General features: G+C 43.5%; 1 protein-coding gene across 2 annotated transcripts in view; it reads right to left on the bottom strand.

The window, feature by feature from the left end:
- AMOT (angiomotin) overlaps window positions 1–23208 on the bottom strand; it is a 95169-nt gene that overhangs the window by 54631 nt on the left and 17330 nt on the right. For both annotated transcript variants that reach the window (XM_054995907.1, XM_054995905.1), the window contains exons 2-3: window positions 8610–8762; window positions 6460–7379 (exon numbers count right to left, since the gene is read on the bottom strand). In XM_054995907.1, coding sequence (XP_054851882.1) covers window positions 6460–7322 — 863 coding nt within the window. In that variant the 5' untranslated portion in view covers window positions 7323–7379; window positions 8610–8762. The remainder of the gene's footprint in view (window positions 1–6459; window positions 7380–8609; window positions 8763–23208) is intronic.

Raw genomic sequence — 23208 nt, 5'->3', positions numbered from 1 at the left:
CATGAACACTTCTTGAGTTTCTGCCTGATGTGAAGCAGAGACCATAGAATCTGGGTGGGAGGGAGCAGGTAAGTGGAGCTCTGTGAACAGCTCCAAGTAAAATGGGCCCAGTTAAAGGAGGGGAAGAGGTAGAGAAGGGCATGGATAGGTAGGAGCAAAGGGAAATGAAGCAGAAGTCCAGTGTGGCACCTTAAAGACTCAGTCTTATAGCTTAGTCTTATAGGTGCTACTGGACTCCTACTCTTTTCTACAGCGTTTACTCCAGCATGAACTTGTGAGAGTTGAATCCTTCAGCAGCTCCCACCCATTAACAGCCCTTCTGTACTTGAAATTTATCGATGACTTGTCATGGGTCATCTTAGGAAAAGTTCCTTCTCAGAGCCCATAAAGAAGATAAACCTCAACACACAACTCCCCTCCACGCACTAACTGTGCTGAGATATTTTCTGCCTACTCTAATCCAAAGATGACATCTAAGTCTTCCTGGAAACCTCTTATTCCACCCTGGCTTTGGAACTGCTCAATACACCTGCTTTCTCCTCAAATCAACTGATCATTTACATTATTTTACACAAAAAGCCCACAAGTTCTAGACCCCCACCCCGCTTTTAAATACTATGTTTAAGTAGCAGTTCAGATTGGGAACAGGGCATCCACAAAGCTGCGACCACTAAACCTGGACCTATTACACAAGGAAGGATTACACAAATCAGTATTATTTAATGTTCTAATTCTGTTAGCGAGCCACAAAAATGAAGCATAGTGCAGCAGCTGGGAGACAGGACAACACAAAGCAGTTGTGACTGACAAGTTACATTGGTTCTTCATTGGAAAAAAAAGAGAAGCAATGTTTGTTGGAAAGTAAAGCTGAGCTGGCATGAATGGCCTATCAGTGATGGAATTTGATCCTACAAAGGCTTTGAACTAGTGGTATTTTAATTACTACCAGATTCATCAAAATCTAATCCAACTTTCTTTATGATATGTTCTACATACAGGCTGAACAGACGGGAAGATAATATACATCCTCCTCTGACAGCTTTACCAAACGAAAACCATTCTGTTTCCCCATATTCTGTCCTAACAGTAGCCTCTGGCCCACAGCACAAGCTGTGGATGGAAAAGTATCAGTTGTTGTGGCACCCACTTTCTTTTAAAACTGTCCATAGCGTTTCATGTTTCACACAGCTGAAGTTTTTTCTGTAATCTCTAAAACAGAAACTGATTTTCTTCTGAAATTCTCTGGTATGTTCCAGCAACCACCACGTAAGTTTGCAATATGATCTCTAGTGCCTCTTCCTTTTCTGAATCCAGCTTCCACATCTGGCATTCTTGTTCCTGTATGGTAACATACTTTGTTATAAAACTTTGCTTCCATGGGAAATGAATGTGATGATCTCACAGTTGCTGCAATCTTTTATGTCTCCACTTTTCAGAACTGGAATGTAGATTCAACGGGGGCCACTATTTTGTTTTCCATATTTGTCAGCATATTCTTGTTAATATTTTGATGGACTCAGTTTTTGTAGCTTGAAGTAGCTCTATTAATATTTGCTGCCTTGGGGATCCTATTAGGTGGAATGGTGGCACAAATAAATATCCCGTCTATTCCCGTTAATTTGTTTCTCTCAATTGCTTTGTGCAGCTTTCATTTCACTTTCTAAAACTGTAGGATCTTTTTTAAAAGATTCTTCTTTGATGGAATCTCATCCTTTCCTCTCTTCTGTATAATTCTTCAGTAAATTGTTTCCATCTTTTCTTTATTTTGCCCTAACTGGATACAGCATTTCCATGTTGATCTTTCATGATCCCTAGCCATGGTTTGAATTTTCCTTTGATTTCCTGGATCCTGTGAAACAGATCTCGTACTTCTTTTTTTGTTGTTTTCTTCTTTTTTTTGCATTTGTTATTATAATAGATCTCTTTGCCTCTGCATGCAAGTCGCTGAAAAACTGCGATCAGAACTCTTATGATTTGGGGGGAAATTGAAATATATTCATGTCTTACATTCTTTCCAAATCTAAACTCATTTTACTGTTTTAAGAGTATAACATGAGTACTTCATAACCTGGTTAACATTTATTTACATATTTATGAAATACAAAAGTAAAAAATGCCTTAGTTTTGTTCAAACAGAATTTCAAACATAGTGTTAAAGAAAGAGTTGCTACCTAGGCAAACATATCACTTTTTGCCATCTAAGAAATAGGGGGTAGGAGAAAAGGGGAAGGAGTTGGAAACAGCCTTCATAAAGTCACAGTATTAAGGATTTTCAGCAGACTCGGCCATTAAGTAAACATTAAACACACCAAAGTATCATGCACACAGGATGTTAATTGTGGACAAAACCACACTTAAACTAACATCCTTGAAAACATGCAACATGTCTGCATTATATATAGAAATTATCATTTAACACTCTCTTACAAAGCACTTTGCATAAAATCCTGTCTTGAAAAGCATTTCATTGGGGGGGGGGGGGCGCCGCACACGATGGAGTCGGTCACCTAAGGAGTGAGCTCTGGTCTCGTTCTCCCCCTTCAGCTGGCTTTTTAAAGCTACCAGGCGCCATCTGCAGCAACAAATGATGGGAAAGACTGGGGGAAGCAGAAATAAAGCCACTGAACCTGCTCCCCTGTCTTTAAAGGCATTTTTTCAAGCCACCGAGACCAGAAACAGGGCCGGTGCAGATATGAGGAGATCAACCAAGATGGTCGCCACAAGCAAAGTGGAGGTAGATGAAAATGAACTACTAGCACTTGAGGCCGAAATTAGTAACAAAATTGACTTGCTAGAGGACAAAATTGCAAAAAGAATAGAGATCCTATTAAAACCCATCACTGAACAGGTTAGTGGTATTAAGAATACTCTTCAACAAGCATCCCAAACTGCAGAGACAGCCTTACAACTAGGGTTAATGGTGCAAGAAGAAACGTGCACCGTGCAGGCCAGTGAAAGCTGGCTTAAAAATAAAATCATCGACCTTGAAAATAAATTAAACTTTCAAAATCTTTTATTTAGAGGTTTTGATGGGGAAGCTGAAGGCACATCAGATCTAGCCGCATTTCTCACCGAGTGACTTGCTACAGAACTTAAAATAGAAGATGGTGTCGCGCCTTTGATTGAGCATACTTACAGGCTAGGCTCTCCGTGTAACTCAAGGAATAAAATAAATAGGGACATTGTTGTCAAATTTTCACACATTTTCACTAAAGAAAAAATGCTGCGCGAGGCAAGGAGAAGAGGCTATTTTATGTTCCAAGAAAGCAAGATCCAGGTTTTTCAGGATCTCTCGGCTGAAACGCTCACACATCATAGGGAACTCTGACCCATTACATCTAGACTGACGGAGGCTAATGTTAGATATAGATGGGTCTCATCTACAAAGCTCCAGATCTTTCATCAGGGCAGTGTTGCAGGCATCTGATTTAGAGACTGGTAAACTCCTGGAACAGCTGAAACTGGAAGACATCCACAGAACAACCAATGAAAGGAAACCCAAAGGAGAGATACAAGCAAAATGGCTAAGGATACCCATAAAGCAGTCACCTGGACTCTAAGCTACAGTATAGGGATGTATCAATATCGGCCATAACTATGTCTTATTAGCTGAAGCTTAAGATGTAATTTTGTGCCTTTGTATGGCTGGTTGACAAAATGAAGACTAGCCTTCTAACTGTATACTTCACTCTATAGTCTGTGCAGAGGAGCTGGCTCACAGAGGGGGAGGGGCGTTTGCCCTTTTATTCCCCCAAAACACCGAATAGAGACCTCCAGACTGAGGGTTAAAAAACTTTCCTTGCTCATTGCCATTGGGCAGCGATTCTGGATGAATTCCTCTTTGTGAGGACGAAGTGTTTCACTTATCAATGTCTGGGGTTTTTTTTCTTTTCTTTTTCTTTGTTGGGGGCAAGCGGGATGTTGGTGTTAGGGAGGGTGCTTCAGGGAGGAGAGGGTTGTGGGGGGGGGGAAAGCTACGTTACTGACACCGTCGGAGACTTTAACTGTTGGTTACAAGATTGTTTATCATACAGGTTTTTTTGCATGGTAGAGTGCTACACTTCCTGTTTATTAGCAGATGCCATCGGTTTAGTGCTCATAATTGAAGATCAACTAATTTTGAACTGGCCCCTTCGCTTGGAATCTGTGTTTTTCAACCCCTAATGCCCAACAACATTAAGGATACAGGGTTCCTCTGCAGACAGAAATCATCCTATTAAATTTATGAGAAGATAATGTTGTACCGAGCATCAGAAAGGACCTTATTTTCATTCTTCTCTTACCAGCCAAAAAGCCCTTATTGCATCCTCTTGGAATATACCTAATCTCCCTTTACTCACTGGCTAGCACAAAAGGATTTGAGATTTATTATGGAGAAGATCGCCGATCACCTCCATTCTTTGGACAATCCCCAACTCCAATCTAACTTCTCAACCCTACGGCACCCATTTCTGAATTTTATGACGCTCAGGATCAAGCACAGCTGCCTACTTCACAAGTCTGTACTGTTCTTGCTATTCTCTAAAATATTCTTTTAGATACTATACCTGTTCTGTTCTGTTTACCTGTTTAACCAACTTCAATCTGAGTGGCGAGTGACTCGATGACAGCAATTGTTTATGGGGAGGGGGGTTGTTTATTGTTTATACTGTTATAAAAATGTTAAAACCAAAATAAAGTATTTTTTTAAAAAAGCATTTCAATCATTCCAAAACACAAAATATTTCAGAGGTGTTCCCCCCACAACTCAGAACTTCATGTCTCTAGTTACAGAACAAATAAAATTGAAGTTTTTAGAATTATGCATATACTGCCTATATTTTAGTCCAATTTTGTGTTCTCTATTTCAAACACTCAACTAAATCTTAAGCATAGTGTGTAGCACTTGGTGGGGGGGTGGGGTTCAAAGCAATTTTAGTTAGAAGTGAGCAATTCTCCATGTGACTGTGGCCAAGTGAAAGCGGTAAAGCAATGCATAGCCACTTTATAGCCACATCAAAAATCACACTGCCCACTCTGTCTGATAACGTATCTGCAGCAAGGAGCATCACCTGCAAAAGGCCTCAAAAATAGAGGCCTCTCAGGCCACAGAGGTCATCAACAGCTACCCTCCATCATCAAAGGCTGCCGGAGTGGAACTCCCCCATTACACTTCCAATCAGGGCTTTTTTTCAGCTGGCACGTGATGGAACGGAGTTTCGGAACCTCTTGAAAATGGTCACATGGCTGGTGGCCCCGCCCCCTGATCTCCAGACAGAGGGGAGTTGAGATTGCCCTCCGCGCCGCTCGGCGGAGGGCAATCTAAACTCCCCTCTGTCTGGAGATCAGGGGGCGGGGCCACCGGCCATGTGACCATTTTTTCCGAGGGCAACCCACTGAGTTCCACCACCTCTTTTCCCAGAAAAAAGCCCTGCTTCCAATAATTAGCAAGTGACCACCCCCAGGTTACAGGTCTAGCCCAACAGTTTTCAAAGTACACTCTAGAGAATTGTGGCACTCTCTCACAAGCTTACCAGGAATTATGCTAGTAAAAGCTCAGAACTGAGAGAGAACTTTTCCTGAAAGACAGATCAACCAACATTATTGCTCTTTTCTCAGAAGAGAGACAGGGCCTTGTACAGCCAGACACCTCACACAGATTTAGAGTGCAGTGTAGAACGTGCCCTAGAAGCTTGGGCAATGCACGGGTGTCTGTGATACAAGGTGCTGTGGAAAGAGTGCTTTGAGTGCAAGAAGTGTGAAAGTCACTGAATCCACAGTCTACACAGGAGGCATGCTGATGGCTGTTAGCCAAATGGAGTAGCAGGATTGGAGCAGGCAGCTCAAAACCCAGAGCCACTTAGGGGAAAAAGAGCCCAGAGGCTGGCCTGGTAACTGACCATTAGGCGGCATCATCCAGGACCTTGGCTGGCAAGGCTGCTCTGCTTAGCTCTTTCCTCTGTGCCTCAGGACAACAAAAAGACCAGCCACTCTGGAGTGAGGAAGCAGGAGTCAGGAGAGTTTCCCCCTTTCAGATTTCAGCACCATGTAGCCATGGAGTCCAATTATTAGAATGGCTTGCGGCAAAAATGGAGACTGCTCTTCTTCCTCGAGTCCAGGGGTTTTATGATCTTTCCCTTTTGCCCACCCCCACCCCCTTTCGTCCTGCCCCAACATGAAGGACTGCTCTTGCCTTGTCCTCTTGAGCATTATAACTTTTAGGCATGACTATGGGTGAGTTGTGGGGTTGCCTGCCTTCTGCTCTCCTCTGGCGAGGACCATTTACGCTTCTATAGCACTAAGTTATTCTGAGGGGGAGAATCTCTTGGTTCTCTCTCTTTCCCTCTGCCTGCAAGCAAAAGCACTTTGTAAACTCTGAGCCGACCAAAGGGATAATAATTGGATTAACTCCTGGGGTGTACAGCACTTCACCACCCTACCTAAGAATGAGGACATTTATGGGGAAGGCATGCCACTTACCTGACTGATCCATACTCTGGGGGATGCTGGTACCTCATCATGGGCCCATCAGATCTGCATTGCTGGGCCATGCGATGGTCACCATAGAAATGCCCGGGGTCCTGCAGCTTACAGTTCATAGGTGGGGTAGACATATTTTTGTAAGGATATTCTGGAGGGGGGCCCCTGTGCTCCATCCCTTTCATACTGGGCTGAGGAGGGCTTGGCACAGAGCCTTTATAGAACTCACTGGCCCCTGAGCTCTTGTACAAGTCATTCGTTTGCTGTGAGGAAAGCGGAGACAGTGGGACACTTGTGACAGGAGCATGGGCCTTCACGCCACTGGTGGCTAATGACAGCTGCATCAGCCTCTCACTCAGGGAGCGAACATGTCCTTGCTTAAGGTCCTTAAGTCCTTCATCCTGGTGGACTTTGCCAGGGCTCACCCGCTGAACTGTAGGGCGCCCTTCTGTCCTCATCTTCTGATTGGAGACTCCTGTCACATAAAATGCAGCCCCAACGCTGGCATGCTGCTGGCCCCTAAAATACTGAGACTGGACTTTGGCTTCCTCATACGTTGGGAGATCTTCGCTATTCTGGAGTCTTGTGGAGAGCTGCTTTTCCATGATGCTATTGTCCATTTGTATCTCCTGGCCCTGAGGCTCTTGGCGGGCAACATGGGTGCCAACCTGATGGTCTTGGGGGCTCAACCCTTCATTTGGAACTCCTGGGCTTCCGCTGCTGGCAAAAGGGGGTGCATTACCCGTGGCTTGTTGGTGCAAGGCAAGAAGGTTGCGGCTGTCATTTGGGTTCCCATATCGCAGCTGTTCCTGCAGCAAACGCTGTAAAACTGTCGTGGCTGTTTGCTCTTCTGAAGTCCTCATCGCAACAGTGATGCCTTGCGGATGGAATGCAAAAGGAGACACTGAGCTGCCAGTGACCTGGGGAGGAAGGAAAAGGAGACAATTAACCTTTCGTTTAATTAAAAAGGAGAAGAAAGTGGTAAACCCATGTCTTTCCCTATTCAGAGTAGATTATATTTAAACATGTTCTTTTTCTGAACAAAAAACATTAATACCTTTGGCCTTGACAAGGACTTGTCTAGGAAGACAGGCAGGAAGAGTAAAAGACTTTCCCCAAGGAAAATTTACTGATGCCCAGCAGGAGACTGGAGGGCAGAAAGCTGCAGAAACATGACAGCATCTCATCAAACCCCCACCCCCCTCTTTAAAATACACACAAACCCGCAGGAGCCAATGTTTCACTCAAGACATTTTGGATTCCTAACTTTATGCTAATGCTGGTATTGTTAAACTCAGGGCTTTTTTTCAGCAGGAACGCAGTGGAACGGCGTTCCGGCACCTCTTGAAAATGGTCACATGGCTGGTGGCCCCGCCCCCTGATCTCCAGACAGAGGGGAGTTGAGATTGCCCTCTGCGCCGCTCTAAACTCCCCTGTCTGGAGATCAGGGGGCGGGGCCACCAGCCATGTGACCATTTTCTCCAAGGGCAACACACTGAGTTCCACCACATCTTTTCCCAGAAAAAAAGTCCTGGTTAAACTTATTACACCTCAGTATTAAATGTTCTACACTAAAGCAGTGGTAGCCTAATTTGGGGGGGGGGGTAAACTTTTTTGTGCCACAAGTCCATTCCAAAGGATGAGATGGTGCCAACCTAGCATATGCTACAAAGTATGCAGCTCCCTACTCACTCTAGGGGTGGGTTTGCTTCTCACCTGGTGAGAAGCTGGAGAACTGGCATCAGCCACACAGCACGAGAGAGAGCCAGGGCAGGCCTGGCTCAATATTCCAATGTGTGCTGCATGTGTACTTAGAAAAATGTTGCTGCCGCTAAGTATGCAATAGCATACTCCAAGAAATGTTGACGATACTATACTGGAAAAGGGCACTCCTTAAATAAACTGCCTCAGTCCAGTAAAACTTCTTAAGAATTCCTTTTCCTGCGTTTGTAGCCAAATTTAGCTTTATAAATTTATAAAATCGCTTTCCAACAGGGATTCAGACAACAATCTGAAAGCAAACTACATCCACTACTTCACTGTTACTTCTCGCTTAGAGTAGACTATGCAGAAGCACTTCAGAAACTCTTCTGCCGGCATCTCCCTCCAACTGGTATTTCAGTGACTGAAGACAAATCCCAGAAACCCACCTATTTCCTTCACTTTGGTTCTCAGTCAGGAGGAGCAGTTCCAACACAGGAGGTGAAATGTGTGTGTCTTTTTACTACGTTGAAAACTCTGGTGTCCTCCCAGATCCCTTGTAATTTTGATTATTTGATCATTCCTGTACACTCTAGAAAATTCTGAAAAACAGATGATGGTGAAAATTGATTACAAACATTACAAGAAGAAATTAATTCCATTAGCAGTGACATGTTCTTCTTAAATTCTAGCACTTACAGAAGTCAAGAAACCTGGATTCTAAGTACACTGATTAATGACAAATTTACCAATACTATGCTGCAAGATCCCTTACCGATCATGGTTTCCCACACAAGTTACTGCCCATTTTCTGGACCATAATGTATTTGTTTAAAAGAGCTAGATCCTGCACTCTACAGAATCTGCTTCAGGGGATTAAGGGACCTTCAGAAGACAAAAGAGCTGACTTGCCCATGTGTGCTATTTCATGCCTCAACAAAAACCTCTTTCCCCATCTCTAATACAAACTGCCCTTCCTTCACGGATGATAAAAAAGCAAAACCAAGTAAATACAAAGCAGGGGTCTCTATTAGGGGTGTGCATTGATACAGATGGAAATCATTTTTTGGGTTGTCACCATGATTTTCTGGAGTAACTCAAATTCAGGCATTTACTGTTCAATCTGCTTGAAGCTTACAAAGCCTTTAGATTAGAGGGTAGTTTTCTGTATACATTTGGTGCCACTAACTTTATAAACATGGCCCTAGACCTTCATATATATTCCCCGTAGAAAAGAAAGGTCCTGAATGCTGAAGCTCCAAAAGATCACATAATTTGAATCCTGAATTGATGATGGAGAACATGTCTCACTTCCATTAATTTCTGGCTTAAGTTGAATTACTTGCCTCAAGGTTTATCACCATCAATTCTTTGAGATTGTTTTTGATCTCCCTGGCTAAAGGCGGTCCTCTATAAGATAACCACCCTAGGCCTCTCCTTGGAGGCTCTGTTAACAATGGGGTTAGACCAGGCAAAGGCCTCCATCAAGCAGTGGGTGCTAGACATTGAACGACAGGAGAACATTAATAGGATTTCAAATTTTCTGGCAGGTATGTTGTAGCCCCAGATGCCCACCTCTCGTTACTAGAGACATCTACCCACCGTAGGGCACTCTCGTTAGCCAAGTGGAATGCACTCTACTCAGTGGTGATGGAGGGACTTTATAGTAAGATACCAACAGGGGAGAGGGTCTTCCCTTGTGGAGAAGGCAAAAGTGCATGTTTTGATTCACTGCAAATTCTATGTGGATATCCAAACAAAGTTGATTTTTCCTTTGCAAGGTAGGTTTTCCGGAGGTTCCCACTCAGAACAGGAAACTGTTTTTAGGCGTTAACCCATTGAATACTGCTCCCTGTGCTAGGTTTCTTGCTGCAGCATGTAAAATTCATAAGGAAATATTAAGAAGTACAGCTGATTTTTAACAAATATTTATTTTCCAAATAATTTTATGTGTAAATTATGTATAAACCATGTTTTATGTGTTGTGATTTTATGTTTTATTCAAAGGAACAGTTTTGGATGTTCTGTGCTGGTCCTAGACCGTATTAATAAACTATTGATATTGGTTAATTGATTGATATTGAACTGATGATGGCCAACCCAGAAATAAGCAATCATGGTAAAAATCCTCCCTCCCCAAACCTGGATCCAAATGTATATTGAATTTTTTCTCAGTGCACTCCCCTAGCCTCTACATACTGCGGTGACTCCTAATAGTGATATTTGACCTGCTAGTGCGAGTAGCTGAGTATAAGTTATCCTGCCTAAGCTCCTAAGACCTTAGACGTTCCTGAGAAGGAGAGATTTCAGAGGAGGCTGCGTTTTCAAGTTTGTCCCCCATCAATTCCTCACATGCCACCAGCTTGTTCCATTAGCATCAACAGCACAAGCAAGCATCCAGGAAGTATGAGAACAGCGTGTGTTTGGGCAGAGTGTGGCGTTTGCCATTTATCTACATTTGTAGCCAAAAAGAGATGCAGAAAAGGCAAAGTTTTTGATAATTAGAAAAACAAACCTGGGTGAAAGGATGTTTAAAGCTCTATGTGCGTGAGTACGCATGTGTGTTGAACTGTTCTGGCACATAAGAAAATTCTGAAGGGCACAAAATGGCACATAAACCAAAGAGCTTGAGACTGAGGGAAAAGCAGACAAATATTTAACTCCGGCATTCCTCTAGCGAGGAATGGTTCTTTTAGAAGAAAACCACTTGTCCTACTACTCTCCTCTCCAAAAAACTGGTGGAGGTTTTGGCACAAAAGTATGGGTGCAGCTCCTAAGCACCAGTTGGAAAGGGAACTTAGCCTCCTCTCTGTTTGGACTGCCTATCTCTGCTCTCTGTTCAAGCAAGCCACAAAGAAAGAGTCAGGATTAGAGATGGGCATGAAACGAACCATGGAACAAAATTCCGAACAGAACTGCTGGTTCATTTTCAAAGAAACTTCCGTGGGTCCGCATTTTTTAAGGGACAAATGACTTTTCCTACTGTTCCATTCCGTTTCATTGCTGGTTCGGGAAGCCAGACACTTTGTGCCATTCAATCCATCGCCCAGGCAATGGTGGCAGTCTTTTCGTTGCCCCCAATCTGAGGCCTCCACGCTTGATTGGCAGCTGTCCCTGAGAACTAGAGAGCTCCCCCACTGGCCCATCCAGCCAGGACAAGTGCCAGCCCCTCAAAGTAGATGCCAGCAAACACTCCAGTTTTTGCCACTGCGAAGAGAAAATGACATGAAAGGGAGGTTCCCATGGATCATGCCTTTCTCAGGGTTCAATCTCTCTGAAACTTGGGGGGGGGTCTTTAGAGGACAGTGAGGACTAGGTCACCTGCAAATTTGGTGGGTATTGGACATTGGGAAAGTCTTGTTTAGTTTGGCTGTGAGCGTGAAGGTGCCCGTTCTGGGCTCCCTCGAACTGGTTCGGAACTGGCTTAAGTTTGGCTAATTCGTGGTTCGTGTTCCGTGAAAATGAATGAACCACGTGGTTCGTTTTTTTCCCATTCCATGCCCATGTCTAGTCAGGATCCAGCTAAATGGAGTTTGGGGTGCAGATCCCAATAAATTCTAGCACCTAAATTTGAATACACATGTTCAATTAATCTTGTTTCATATTTTCCTAGCTCAATTCTTGCCAAAAAAAAAAGTGGATCTAGGGATTTTGAAATCAGTTAAAAAACCCTCACACTTCCCAAGTTAGGGAAAACAACAAAGTCAAGAAAGGCTTAGAGTACTTTTTAAAAGCAGAAAATAGATATGGTGATAATAACTGGCATTTTATCCAGGTTTGAATAGTCATTCTGGCTGCATTCAGACAATACAACAAACATCAGTCAAATCCAACCAGGCACAAATACAGTTTAGTGCTGTGCTTGTACAGCCCCTCCCCCCACAACTGGCAGAGCTTGATCAAGCTCCAGCTCAGAGTTGCCTGTGAATGCAGACACCTTGGCAAACATGAACGAGAGCTTGAACAAGTCTTGAAGCATTCACTCAATTTGTGCTGAGGGTGGTGAGTTGTAGGAGAGGCCATGCAAGCACAGCAATTAACTGGGTTTATGCCCTGGAGTTTAACTGCAGCATGTCCCAGTATCTGAACAGACATCTCTGATTAAAAACAATGCAGAAACCTTCTCAGCTGAGTTTTCTAGTGTATTAATCCTGCAACGCTGTTAACTCTAATCTCCTGCTGAGGGACGCATCAAAAACAGCTACCAATTAACTGTCCAGTAAAAGATATAAAAACCAGAACAAAGAAGCAGAATCCTAATCATTTTTAGGAAATATTTCAGGCAAAAAGCCTGGGGCCCACCCTCTAAGCAGGTTATTGTTATATGAGAAGCGAGATCTGCTATATAATGGGAAGGCTTTTCTTCACCTCCTTACCAATGTAGTCTTTGAGAGTCAAATAACCCAACTGGCCTGTTGTACAAGAGACGGTTAAATCAGACGCATGCATGGCCTCCCTGTTTTGTGGATGGTGGCTACGGAAGAATACACACAGGCAGGCCACTGGCCAACAAAGGCCCATGCTGTCTACTCTGGTTGGCACTGGCTCTCTCAGTCAAGTCAACTAGGCAGCAGTATACAAATCCCAGACAGGATGCCAATCTTTAAGGTGACAGTGAACATACGAAAGCAGAGATGTAGTTCCACACCGTGTGGCATCAGAAAACCCACATGGAGATGACTGCAACAAGAAGGAGCACTTCATACAAACTGTCAATTGCCAACCGTGTTTCCCATACAGAGGGCACAGAGTAAGTACGCACAATGCAGAAAGGGGGCCTCCTTGGAGATATGCTGGTGTAACTCTAGTGAGATGCTGGCACAATGTCATGTTGATATGACCCTGACATCAGCGTGATGTTAGGCTGCTGTTACTCCATCCCTGTATGCAGGTGGGGAAAATAATGAGCACATCAGCCATTCCACTCTCATGGTTACTGAATGCCACAGAGTCATAAGCCCTACGCCTTGCCAGGGCCCATGGAGCAGCACAATCTGCAGAAAATGGTTAGATACTGGTCCAATGATTACCCCTTTCCCCAACAGATGAATCCCAAAGTGTGGGAATTACCAAGGAGGAGGGGTACAGAGACATAGGAACCTAGTAGGATTTCCAGCTCTCAATCTAGTCTAGCTTCTGCACCACTGCAAGCTACTCAACAAGCACAGGTCTGGACATGCAACAATAAGGAAAGCTCTCCCATTTTTCTGCAGGCAACACTGCAGGACCCTTGCTAGTGCGCCAGAGCTCACTTTCTGAAAAACTGGCATCTCTACTGCAATCCTTGCCAATTTTGATTTTTTTTCAGCTTGCTGTTGGCAGGGATGGGGAATGACCACTTGGGTCCAGGAGGTGGTCAACACCTCATTAAAGGAGCATGTTGTTCTCACTGCCTTGAAGTAGGCGGTCATGGCATCTCTTCTGAAGAAGCAGCTCTACTGAACCCTCCGAATGTGAGCTATTGGCTTCTGATAGATATTCCCCCTTTGGGGCATGCTCAAGTATGTCAGGGTTGCACAACTTCAGCCCTTCTTGTAGGAAACAGATTACCTGGACTTGTTTCAATCCAGCATCCATCCTGGTTTTGGAATAGTTACTTGGTCACCTGGATGGATGACTGTATCCTTTTTTTCTTTGGGGTTATTTGTAAAGAAATCCCACTTAATGGGTTTTTAACTAATGTGACTCATGCTTTATTTCAGTGACTACATTTGTGTGTGGAATTGGGGGGTATTGAGGGGAATTATTTGTAAACATAACTGAGGCACAAAAGGCAGGATTACAAATGAACATATGGATTTATTTACTTCCTTAGCATGCTTCCTTAGCATTACTTCAGAAAATTACTGTTACAGGGATGTTTAAATACAAGTGAACCCAAATCCCTCCAAAGTTTAAATGTACTTTCAATCTAAACTGGCACTGTTTCAGGCAACCAACCTTAAGCTGGTTGCCTGAGAGATCTCTGACACTGAGAGATCTCTGTCTTTCGGTGCTACACCTCTGAAGACGCCAGTCACCGCTGCTGACGAAATGTCAGGAACTACAATGCCAAGACCACGGCCATACAGCCTGGAAAATATACAACAACTAATGTTCTCCAGCCATGAAAGCCTTCGACAATATACTTAAGCTGGTTGCCTGAAACTTTAGGAGTTCAACTTTAGAAGTTCTTCAAAATCAACCAGACTCCTCAGTCACAGGACTTAAGGTATGTCCAGTTTACATCCTTCAGGAGGACACACTTGGTATTAAGACCACTTTTCCTCAGTAACTTTAATCAAATAACCAGTTTCCTCTACCTAAATCAGACTTCTAGCCCATTTACCCCCTCAGTGATCACAGCCTCCCCCCCCAACAATAATTGGGGGGTCTTCAGTAGATTTGCGATCCCCCCCAGCATTCTAACAATATCTCCCTCCTAACCAGATATTGCTACTGGAATGTACATTCAAAACTTGGTGACAAAAGACTGGTACATGACTGGAATGAGGGTAGGACCTGTCTATCACAATGACCTTCACCAGGACAGGAAGGGAGAAACACAACCCTGATTCTTCCAAACTTCTCAGCAGCTTTTGATACCATTGACCATGGCATCCTTCTGTATCCTTCCAGTGGTTGAGAGGAGTACTGGAGGCGCCATACTCCAGAAGATCTGTTCCTATATAGCCAACTGGTCCTAGAAGTTAGTGCTGGGGACTGCTGATTGACTCAGTGCTACAGTGTCCCAAAGGGATCCACATTGTTCCCAATTATGTTTCTCAGTGATTTGATACATGAGCGTTTCAGAGATTTAAAATTCAGTGTCACCAACATGCAATGCTACTGTTCTAACTTGATGTCTCATGTTGACAAAGAGCTCGTTCTACTCAATCCAGAGAAGACTAAGGTGCTAAACAAGGAATGGTTGATAACGGTACTAAGGAATGAGCCTGCCTGATATAAATCCAATTTTACTCCATTTATAAGACCATGTGCACAGCTTAGGGGTAGTATTATTAGCTCTGCTAATGAAGATGGACATTCAAGTCTCAGCAGCTGCACACAGTGCCTTTAACTAATCCATGCTCTGTCACACCCAGTCTTGATTACTAAAACGTATCCCACACGAGGCTACATTTGAAGGCTCTCTGAAGTACAGCTGTATGGGAACATCTGTTGTCAAGTTGCATTGGCTGCTGGTTCATTTCTGAACACAATTCAAAGCACATAGACTAGGGTTGACCCCTTCTGCTCTGTGAGCCTCTCCTCACATTAAGATCTGTCTGAGGCCTTCCTGTACTGACCCTTCTGGTCCTTGAGAGAAAGTGGGTGGCTGAGAAGGCCATGGCCTTCTCTGTGGAAATACCAAAATCATGGAACTCCTTCCCTATCACTATCCCCTTTACGCCTTCCCTGTCAGCTTTAAGTACCAGGCTGAAACCTCTTATTTCTCCATGAAGATAGTTTCAGATGAGTAGCGGTGTTGGTCTATAGTAGAAAAGCAAGATTCGGGTCCAGTAGCACCTTAAGGCTCAACTAGATATCCAGAGTAAGAGCTTTTCAGAGTCAGCGCTTCCTCAAAAGCTCATACTCCAGAAATCTAGTTGTTCATTAAAGTGCTGGATCTTGCTCTTATTTTACCCAGACATATGGAGGAGTGGGGAGGCTACTCTCTGTGGTTTGCTCTGCTATAATTTGATTTTGCAGAAGAAGAAAAAATTATATCTGTTTTTCTGTTGTGAAAAGTTATCTGCTACTAAAATTTCTGCTTGTTGCTAAATTTTTACATTGTATTTTAAAAATACAGTTCCTGCTTTTACTAGTTTATGGTTCAAGTGTATTAACTGATGATATCATTCGGCTTAATTTGTCAACAAAAGCAATAAATATCTTTTTTCTCCACTGCCATAAAGACCTTGGCTAAGAGGTGGAATAAAAACATTTCCAAAAAAAAATACAACATAGGACAGCTGGCACACAGGAAATAATCCTCGAGGAAATCCTGTAAGAGCCTACTTTGAGCCTGTTGAATTCTTTTGTATACTTCCAAGTGGCTAAACACTTTGAAAAGTCATTCAGATAACAAAACCCCCAATTTAGGGCAAATGTAGAGCTTGTGGAACTGATGCAACAAAACATATTTCTACATTTGCCCAAGATGAATGTATTCCTAGAAATAAGAGAGAGCAACTGCAGAACTGAAAATTCCAATTTCCCCCTCTGCAAAAAGTTGCCCTTCCACTCACAAATCCCCTGATGTGGTTCATTTTCTGATAATGTGTCCCAAAAGAGCATAGTTTGTCTCAATTAATTAAACATATCCTGTGAGTGCAGAGAAGCAAACCACAGGCAGCCTCAATTTAAACGAAGCTTTCCCTTTCTCGGTATCCTGAGCTTGCCAACCGTATCTCAGGTCATCACACAGGTGTGGCGCTGAGCAGGTGCATGGACAAGGGCCAGTATTACACATCCTCATACCAGAGGGACACAGTCATCCTCACAAGAGCGAACCACCTCCTGTTAATTAGAAACAAGAAGTGATTCCACTAGGAACCACACACACATTCTGAGCATGAGCTCAGATGCCCAGCTCTTAAGGCACTGGGGACCTTCAGAAGAAAACAATTCCCATGACTTCTGGAACTAACAGAAGAGTCCAATTTCAACTACTGGCTTGCAATTTTAAGAAAAGTTTAATCCACTGATGACGTTCCATTCCCTTCATAATCAGAACACTGGGAACAGATAAACATGGGCCAAACAGGGAAAACCTGAGTGAAACCTAGATGCTGTCCTCATTTCAAAAACAGTGTGAGAATGAAGGTGGCTGTTCTGACCCAAGGTTCAACTGCACTTGGAGGAGATAATGAGGAGACGTGTGAATTCCCTTTTCACCTGCTAAACAGAAAGCATACAAAATAGATACCTAAATAACTTCTTTATAATATTCACAGTTGCTCTCAGGCCCAGTAGGTACACCCTAATATCTGCTGATACATCAAAGAGCCACATGGAAAAAGGAACATCTAAACTAGCATCGTCACATTAATCCATGTAACTTCTTGTCTGCAATTTGCATACACTCGGCTGTTGAAAATGATGCTGCTGTACTCAAATAAATAGCTTCTGAAAAGTAGTGCCCATCAAAGTGACCCAGTAAGAAGTCCAATTGCCACTGTCTCTAGACATTTCGCTCTGTGGGGCACATACTGCCACAGTTTCCTGTTCTGGATGGAACAAACACATTACAAGAGATCAAGGGGAGCTGATGTGGAGATAGGTCAGATCAGAGTTCCCCAACATGGTGCCACCACCAGTATTTCCTCTGGCATCTGCAGAGCTTTTCAGAAAGCAGGCAGGGCGATTGTAAGAAAGGACCTCATTCAACCCTCATCCAAAGGAAAGGGTTTTTCACAGCTGCAACAACAACTAGAGGATCAGCAGGACTGTGGTTCCATTGCCTCTTCAGGCTTTCCTTCTTTTTATTTCCCAATCTCCCCACAGGTCGTCCTTTCTTTCTTTCCATTCCCCTTCTCTCTTTGGGAAATGAACGTTTATATTTTTTACAAGAAAAAGGTTTTAAAAATAACTCAAACCCCCCCCCCCAACTAAAAGTCTTATTCATATGGCAAGCCAGAGAAAAGTTTACATGACAAGAACGCCACTAAACCGAATGTCACTCAGAATGCTTGTCCAGCGAGAGTAGTGAGAAATCTAGCCTTGGCAGACTAACAGCCTTAATCAGCAGAAAGCTACTTCACATGTTCATCGTGGAGAAAACTGAGGCAGAGGGAGTGAGGGTGATGGAGTGCAGTTTGTGACCTGACCGTTACCATGAGCTTCTTTTGCAAAGTAGAGAGGGAGTTTAGCTCTAGCCTTGAGAGTCCAGGGAGCTGGGCTCTTCCATGAGGGTAGATAAAGTTATCAGGACTAGAAGCCCAGCCCAGCCCAGCCCATACCTCTCCTGTCTTCCCACTGGCTGGACCATGATTCCATCCAAAGCACAGTCACTGACAGACCAGACCCACGGCCAGATTCTGAATACAGAAGCTTCAGGCGGTCAGTGTTGTTGCCATACGATTCTTATGCAAAGCAAGAAGGGAAATACTGCATTTGGCTCCACCTCCTGCAGCAACCATTTCATGATGACACTCCCCACCCCCTATCAACATTTCACAGGGTCCCACAGACTCAAAATGGTGGGAGATTCCTAAATCAGATTACATCGCAGCCACAGGTAACTACTATCCCTCTCCAGGAGAAACAGTAACCAGTAACTGGCAATTGTTAAAACTGAAGACTCACAATGACTTGTGCAAACATAAAAAAAGAGAGTTAATCTCAGATACTTGTACTTCAGTTCAAAAATGTTGCTCATGTCGTTTTGAACATTTCTCCATCATCACTTGAGTGCAAAACTCAGTATCACAATCTGTGGAGATTGGAATGGATTATGGTAACATGGAAGGGGAAGCCAAATTTGAATGCCCAAACTGTTGCAAGCTAATTGTGTTCCTGCCCTACATTCTTTTATTGCATTGCTGAATGCTGTTAAAATCTGTAAAAGTATAGGTAAAACATCCCAGAGTTAATTATACTAAAACAATAAGGCTTTTAAAGGTAGACTGAATTGTGTTTTATTAAAGTCAGAATTAACTGAGTAAAGTATCTGTGGAAATGTATGAGAACAGAATCATCAGAGATGGAATAGCAAAAGAGTGACACCTGCACACATACACTATAGTTCTTTCAAAAACCTAGTCATTGAGATGCAGCAAGATGCAGAGATGCTAGTGGAGCATCGGACTAGGATCTGGGAGACCTAGATTCGAATCTCCTCTGTGCTATGGAAGTTTGATGGATGAACTTGGGCCCATCACACTCTTTCACTCTAACTTATCGCAGTGAGTGATTGTGATGATAAAATGGAGACGAGGATAATGATGTAAGCTGCTTTGAGTCCCCAAAGGAGGGACATAAATGAAGTAAGTATATAAATAAGAATACATTATCAAGTTCCCTCATGGCATCGCACATGAGGGCACACAACTGCACAGGGAATAGTTAATGGCATCAAAAGAATCAGACTTGTGCACGTAACAATGCAATCCTAAGCAGTTACACCCTTCTTAAATCCACTGAAGTCAATGGGCCTAAAAGAAATTAATTCTGTATAACATTACACTACCATTACACCAATAATTGCTAAAACAGAACCTCCACATTTAGAGGCACTAAAGCTTCTAGCAAACTCTATACACTGTTTACACAATATTACACAAGGTCATTGAATTTTGTCTGTGAGTTATCAGAGGACTTTATGAAGTTTAACTGTTTAATATTTGAAATATGCAGATTAAACAGGCATCAAAGGATTAATTTACGAATTTCACTGAGTTCCTAGAGCACAGAACGGTTACTCCTGGCACATGCCAAAGAGAGGCACAGTCGGCCAATTTTCTCAGCACACAGAGCCAGTTCTCTCTCTCTGAACAACCTGGGGGAACTCCCAAGGTGCTGGCAAAGTCACCGGAACTGGCAATGTGGGAGAACAGGTTTATGCCCATCAATGCCTCCCCGGTTCTTCGAGCTACCAGCTAGGACAAAGGCAAGCCTCTGACATGCCAACATGTCTAGCTAACCCTTGTCTCGCTCCTTCCTCTTTGTTTGCTTTATTTTTCAAAAGTACTTGGGCCCAAAAAGCTGCCTACTCCTGTTCTTGTGCTTTTCAGAGACTGGTTAACATTAACATCTCTACTACAAGCCACTTTCTGGCACTGCAGGACCCTTGCCAGTAGCCTTGGGTCCTATCAGTTGCCGAAATGTATAGATTTTAATAATTCTTGCAATTTATGCAACAGCTAAAATAGTTTTCTGCATCTTACTGAAGGCTTAAATTGCCTCTGCATTAGGGATGCCAGACCCCCAGTGGGGGCGGTGGATCCCTCGCCCCCACTCCCCACACGTCGCTCCCACTTACCTACCCAGCAGGGGGTGCACACCTTCCACGTGCGCTCTCCTGCGGCGCTGTGTGCTCCCGTGTGCAGCAGCCGCTGGGATTGGGCCCGTTTTGGCCCGGATCGGGGGCGCTGTGGAGCGCGGGGAGTGCTCCTGCGCTCTGCAGCGCCTCAAAACGGGCCCAATCTGCAGCAAAACGGGCCTGTTTTGGGTGCTGTGGAGCAAAGGAGCGCTCCTGCGCTCCACAGCGCCTCAAAACGGGCCCGTTTCTGTGTGGATCGGGTCCATTTTGAGCCCCTGCGGAGCCTGGGCGCGCTCCCAGGGGCCACGCGATGACGTCACTCCCGAAGTGATGTCATTGTGCTTGTGGGGGTGCGCACGTCCGCACCCCCCTCTCCCCCAAGGTAAGTGCCAGGCCCCTATCCCCCGCTGGGATGTTGAGAGGGCCTGGCAACCCTACTCTGCATTGACCCAGAACTTTAGTCCCTCAGGAAAGTCTTCCCCCACAGATCTGTACCCATACGAGCTAACCCAAAAAATCAAAGAAAGGAAAATCCACTGCAAACGAAGCAGTCCATAAATGATGGCATTTTTACACTCGTCCTGAAGGCTTCAGACAATATGAAGCTCAGTGCAACGCTGTGAACCACTGCCTCACAGCAGTAGCATTCGAGGATGCATCTCCATTCTTTAGCCCTCTTCTTTAACACTCTGGGTCTTGTCCCTTCTCTGCTATTAGCAGCTCCATTCCACAAATATCCCAAGAATGCATCAACATCATTCTCATTTCTCTGCATGGTTTTGTCATTCCTTTGCTGATTTAGTCCAGACCTCTTCTCTGAGTTCCCAGTTAATAAAAACCACATGAGATTACCATGTAATCTCCAAGTACTAGGATCAGTGTGGTCTGAATTAATCAAAAACAAGCAAAATATTTACAGCAAACCACTCTGTCTCTATCAAGGGGATCAAGCTGCATCACTGGCTTGGGCTCCAGCCTGGGTTAAGCACAACTGCAATTCAGACCCCAAAGAGCCAGTGGTAATAGCACATAAGGACATTAAATGCTACACAACAATAAAAAACAAAATACACAGCCCACTCCACAAGTTTATATTCTTAGCTAGTGACTCTTGCACTAGAAGTCGTCTTAATATGCAAACTGATCCTGGGTTTCAAACAATAGTAAATGAGAAAGGGCAAAAGCAAAGGGATAATAACAGTAATTAAAAAAACAAGCAGGAATGCGAAAGCGAAGAGTTTAGTGCCAGTAGTAAAGGCAGCAGAGCCAAGGCAAGTAATTCAGAGTTATGGTCAATGCATGACAACTCTAGATTTTAACAAACTATCAGAGAGGAAAACCTCACCAGGGAGAAGACACACCAATAATAACACTGTCCACTATAAGTCAATGTTTATCCGAAGTAAGCAATAAATACATATGCTGTGCAGGCTTTCAAGTAATTCAACTGTCTTATTATAAATAACAATTCATGCAGAACACAATTTATACAAATTCATATAGCTGTCGCATCTCCAATACAGAGGTATCCTAGCTATAAATCTGGGCAAATAATCCAACAGGTAAGTCTCTTATAACACACACATTCTCGTTAGTTGCATCTGTCTCGTCCTTTATTTGCAGATATTCTGGTGGACAGACGATGGTATACAAAACATTCCAAGCCCAAACTGGGGCCAGCTATTAGATGATGCAGATTTTGTCCCAAAGGACTTCCTCAGGGGCATGGATCTTGTCCGCTGAAAATTTACTAAAATACAAGACATACTGCTTAACTATTACATATTTATTAAAAATTCATAAATGTAACCGTCTATAAAGTGTTCTTTATACAACTCGCCCGCATTTAGTACAGAGTATTCATATCATTCAGAAACAGCGCTGATACCTGCAATGGCGCACGTTCCAGTTCACATAACTCTTCCTCTTAACCCTCCTTCAATTAGCACAATAAGCAAATTTAAAGGGACCTTGCCATAAACACATTCTTTGTATTAATCAATCAAAGAAAAATACACTGTTCCAACCAAGCGGCTTTAAAGTGTCTAGTGCATAAATCACTTCTCTGATAGTGTGTTAGCTTTTACCAGGAGTGCCTTTGTTTTTTGTTATTGAATTCTAGATTTTAAGCATGAAAACATGCAAGCCTCTGCCTCCATGAGGCAAAGACCTTCCTGTACATCTAACCATGATTAGGCAATCAGAAATTTGCCCAATGCTTTGGGGTCAAGACACATGAAAGGCTGCCTTCTCCGAGATGAACCTATCTGGACACCAAAATCATCGAGTGAGGAGGCCCCGCTTGATATGATACCATTGCTGGAGGTCCAATGGCCAGTAAAGCACTACAGGATCTTTTTAGTAGGAGTACCAAGACTCTGGACTGACCTCCCTCATGAGGCTAGACTGGCCCCCTTCTCTATCTCACCTAGACTTTTGGTTGATATATGGCTGGTTCTTCGATCCCACCATTTCAAAGATCTTTTCTTGTTTTCCTTTTATTGTAGATTACATTGAGTGCGTGTGCAATAAAGCACCTCAGGGATACATTTGTGCCCAAATTGAGAACATATTGTAAGTGAAACATGCCCCATGAATTTATCCACTCCCATAAGCATTTCTTCCTTCCTTTCCATTTGGAAATTAATTATGGCTGCATTTCATCAGCAGTAACAACAGATGGCACGAAGCCACAGTTTGAAACTACGAAGTGGATTTGTTGCTGTAGCTTGACGCTAACTATGGTTAATGGAAACACTGGTCTGGAAAGGTGGGAAAGAAAAAACCGGAATTAAAAAATACACTGGACAAAAGTGCTTACAGGTGTCCCAGTCCCACATTTCTATGCGGCCACGTATGTGAGGCAGGAACCCAAGAAGAGATTGATGACACTTACATCACACTCCAGAGCCACAAACTTTACAGGAAGGCATGGTGCTAGTACAGGAAGCTAGCCACATAATATTCGATCTACTAATGGATTAACAAAACACTGTTTGAATTGGGAGATCACCAGCTGCAGGCACTTCTGTGCGTGGCTCGCAAAGGCATGGGTTTGTGCTGCATGTAAAATTTGTCGGAAA

The sequence above is a fragment of the Eublepharis macularius genome, chromosome 13 (genome assembly GCF_028583425.1).
Source record: "Eublepharis macularius isolate TG4126 chromosome 13, MPM_Emac_v1.0, whole genome shotgun sequence".
Classification (NCBI taxonomy): domain Eukaryota; kingdom Metazoa; phylum Chordata; class Lepidosauria; order Squamata; family Eublepharidae; genus Eublepharis; species Eublepharis macularius.
This window is presented reverse-complemented; position numbering and strand designations above follow the sequence as displayed.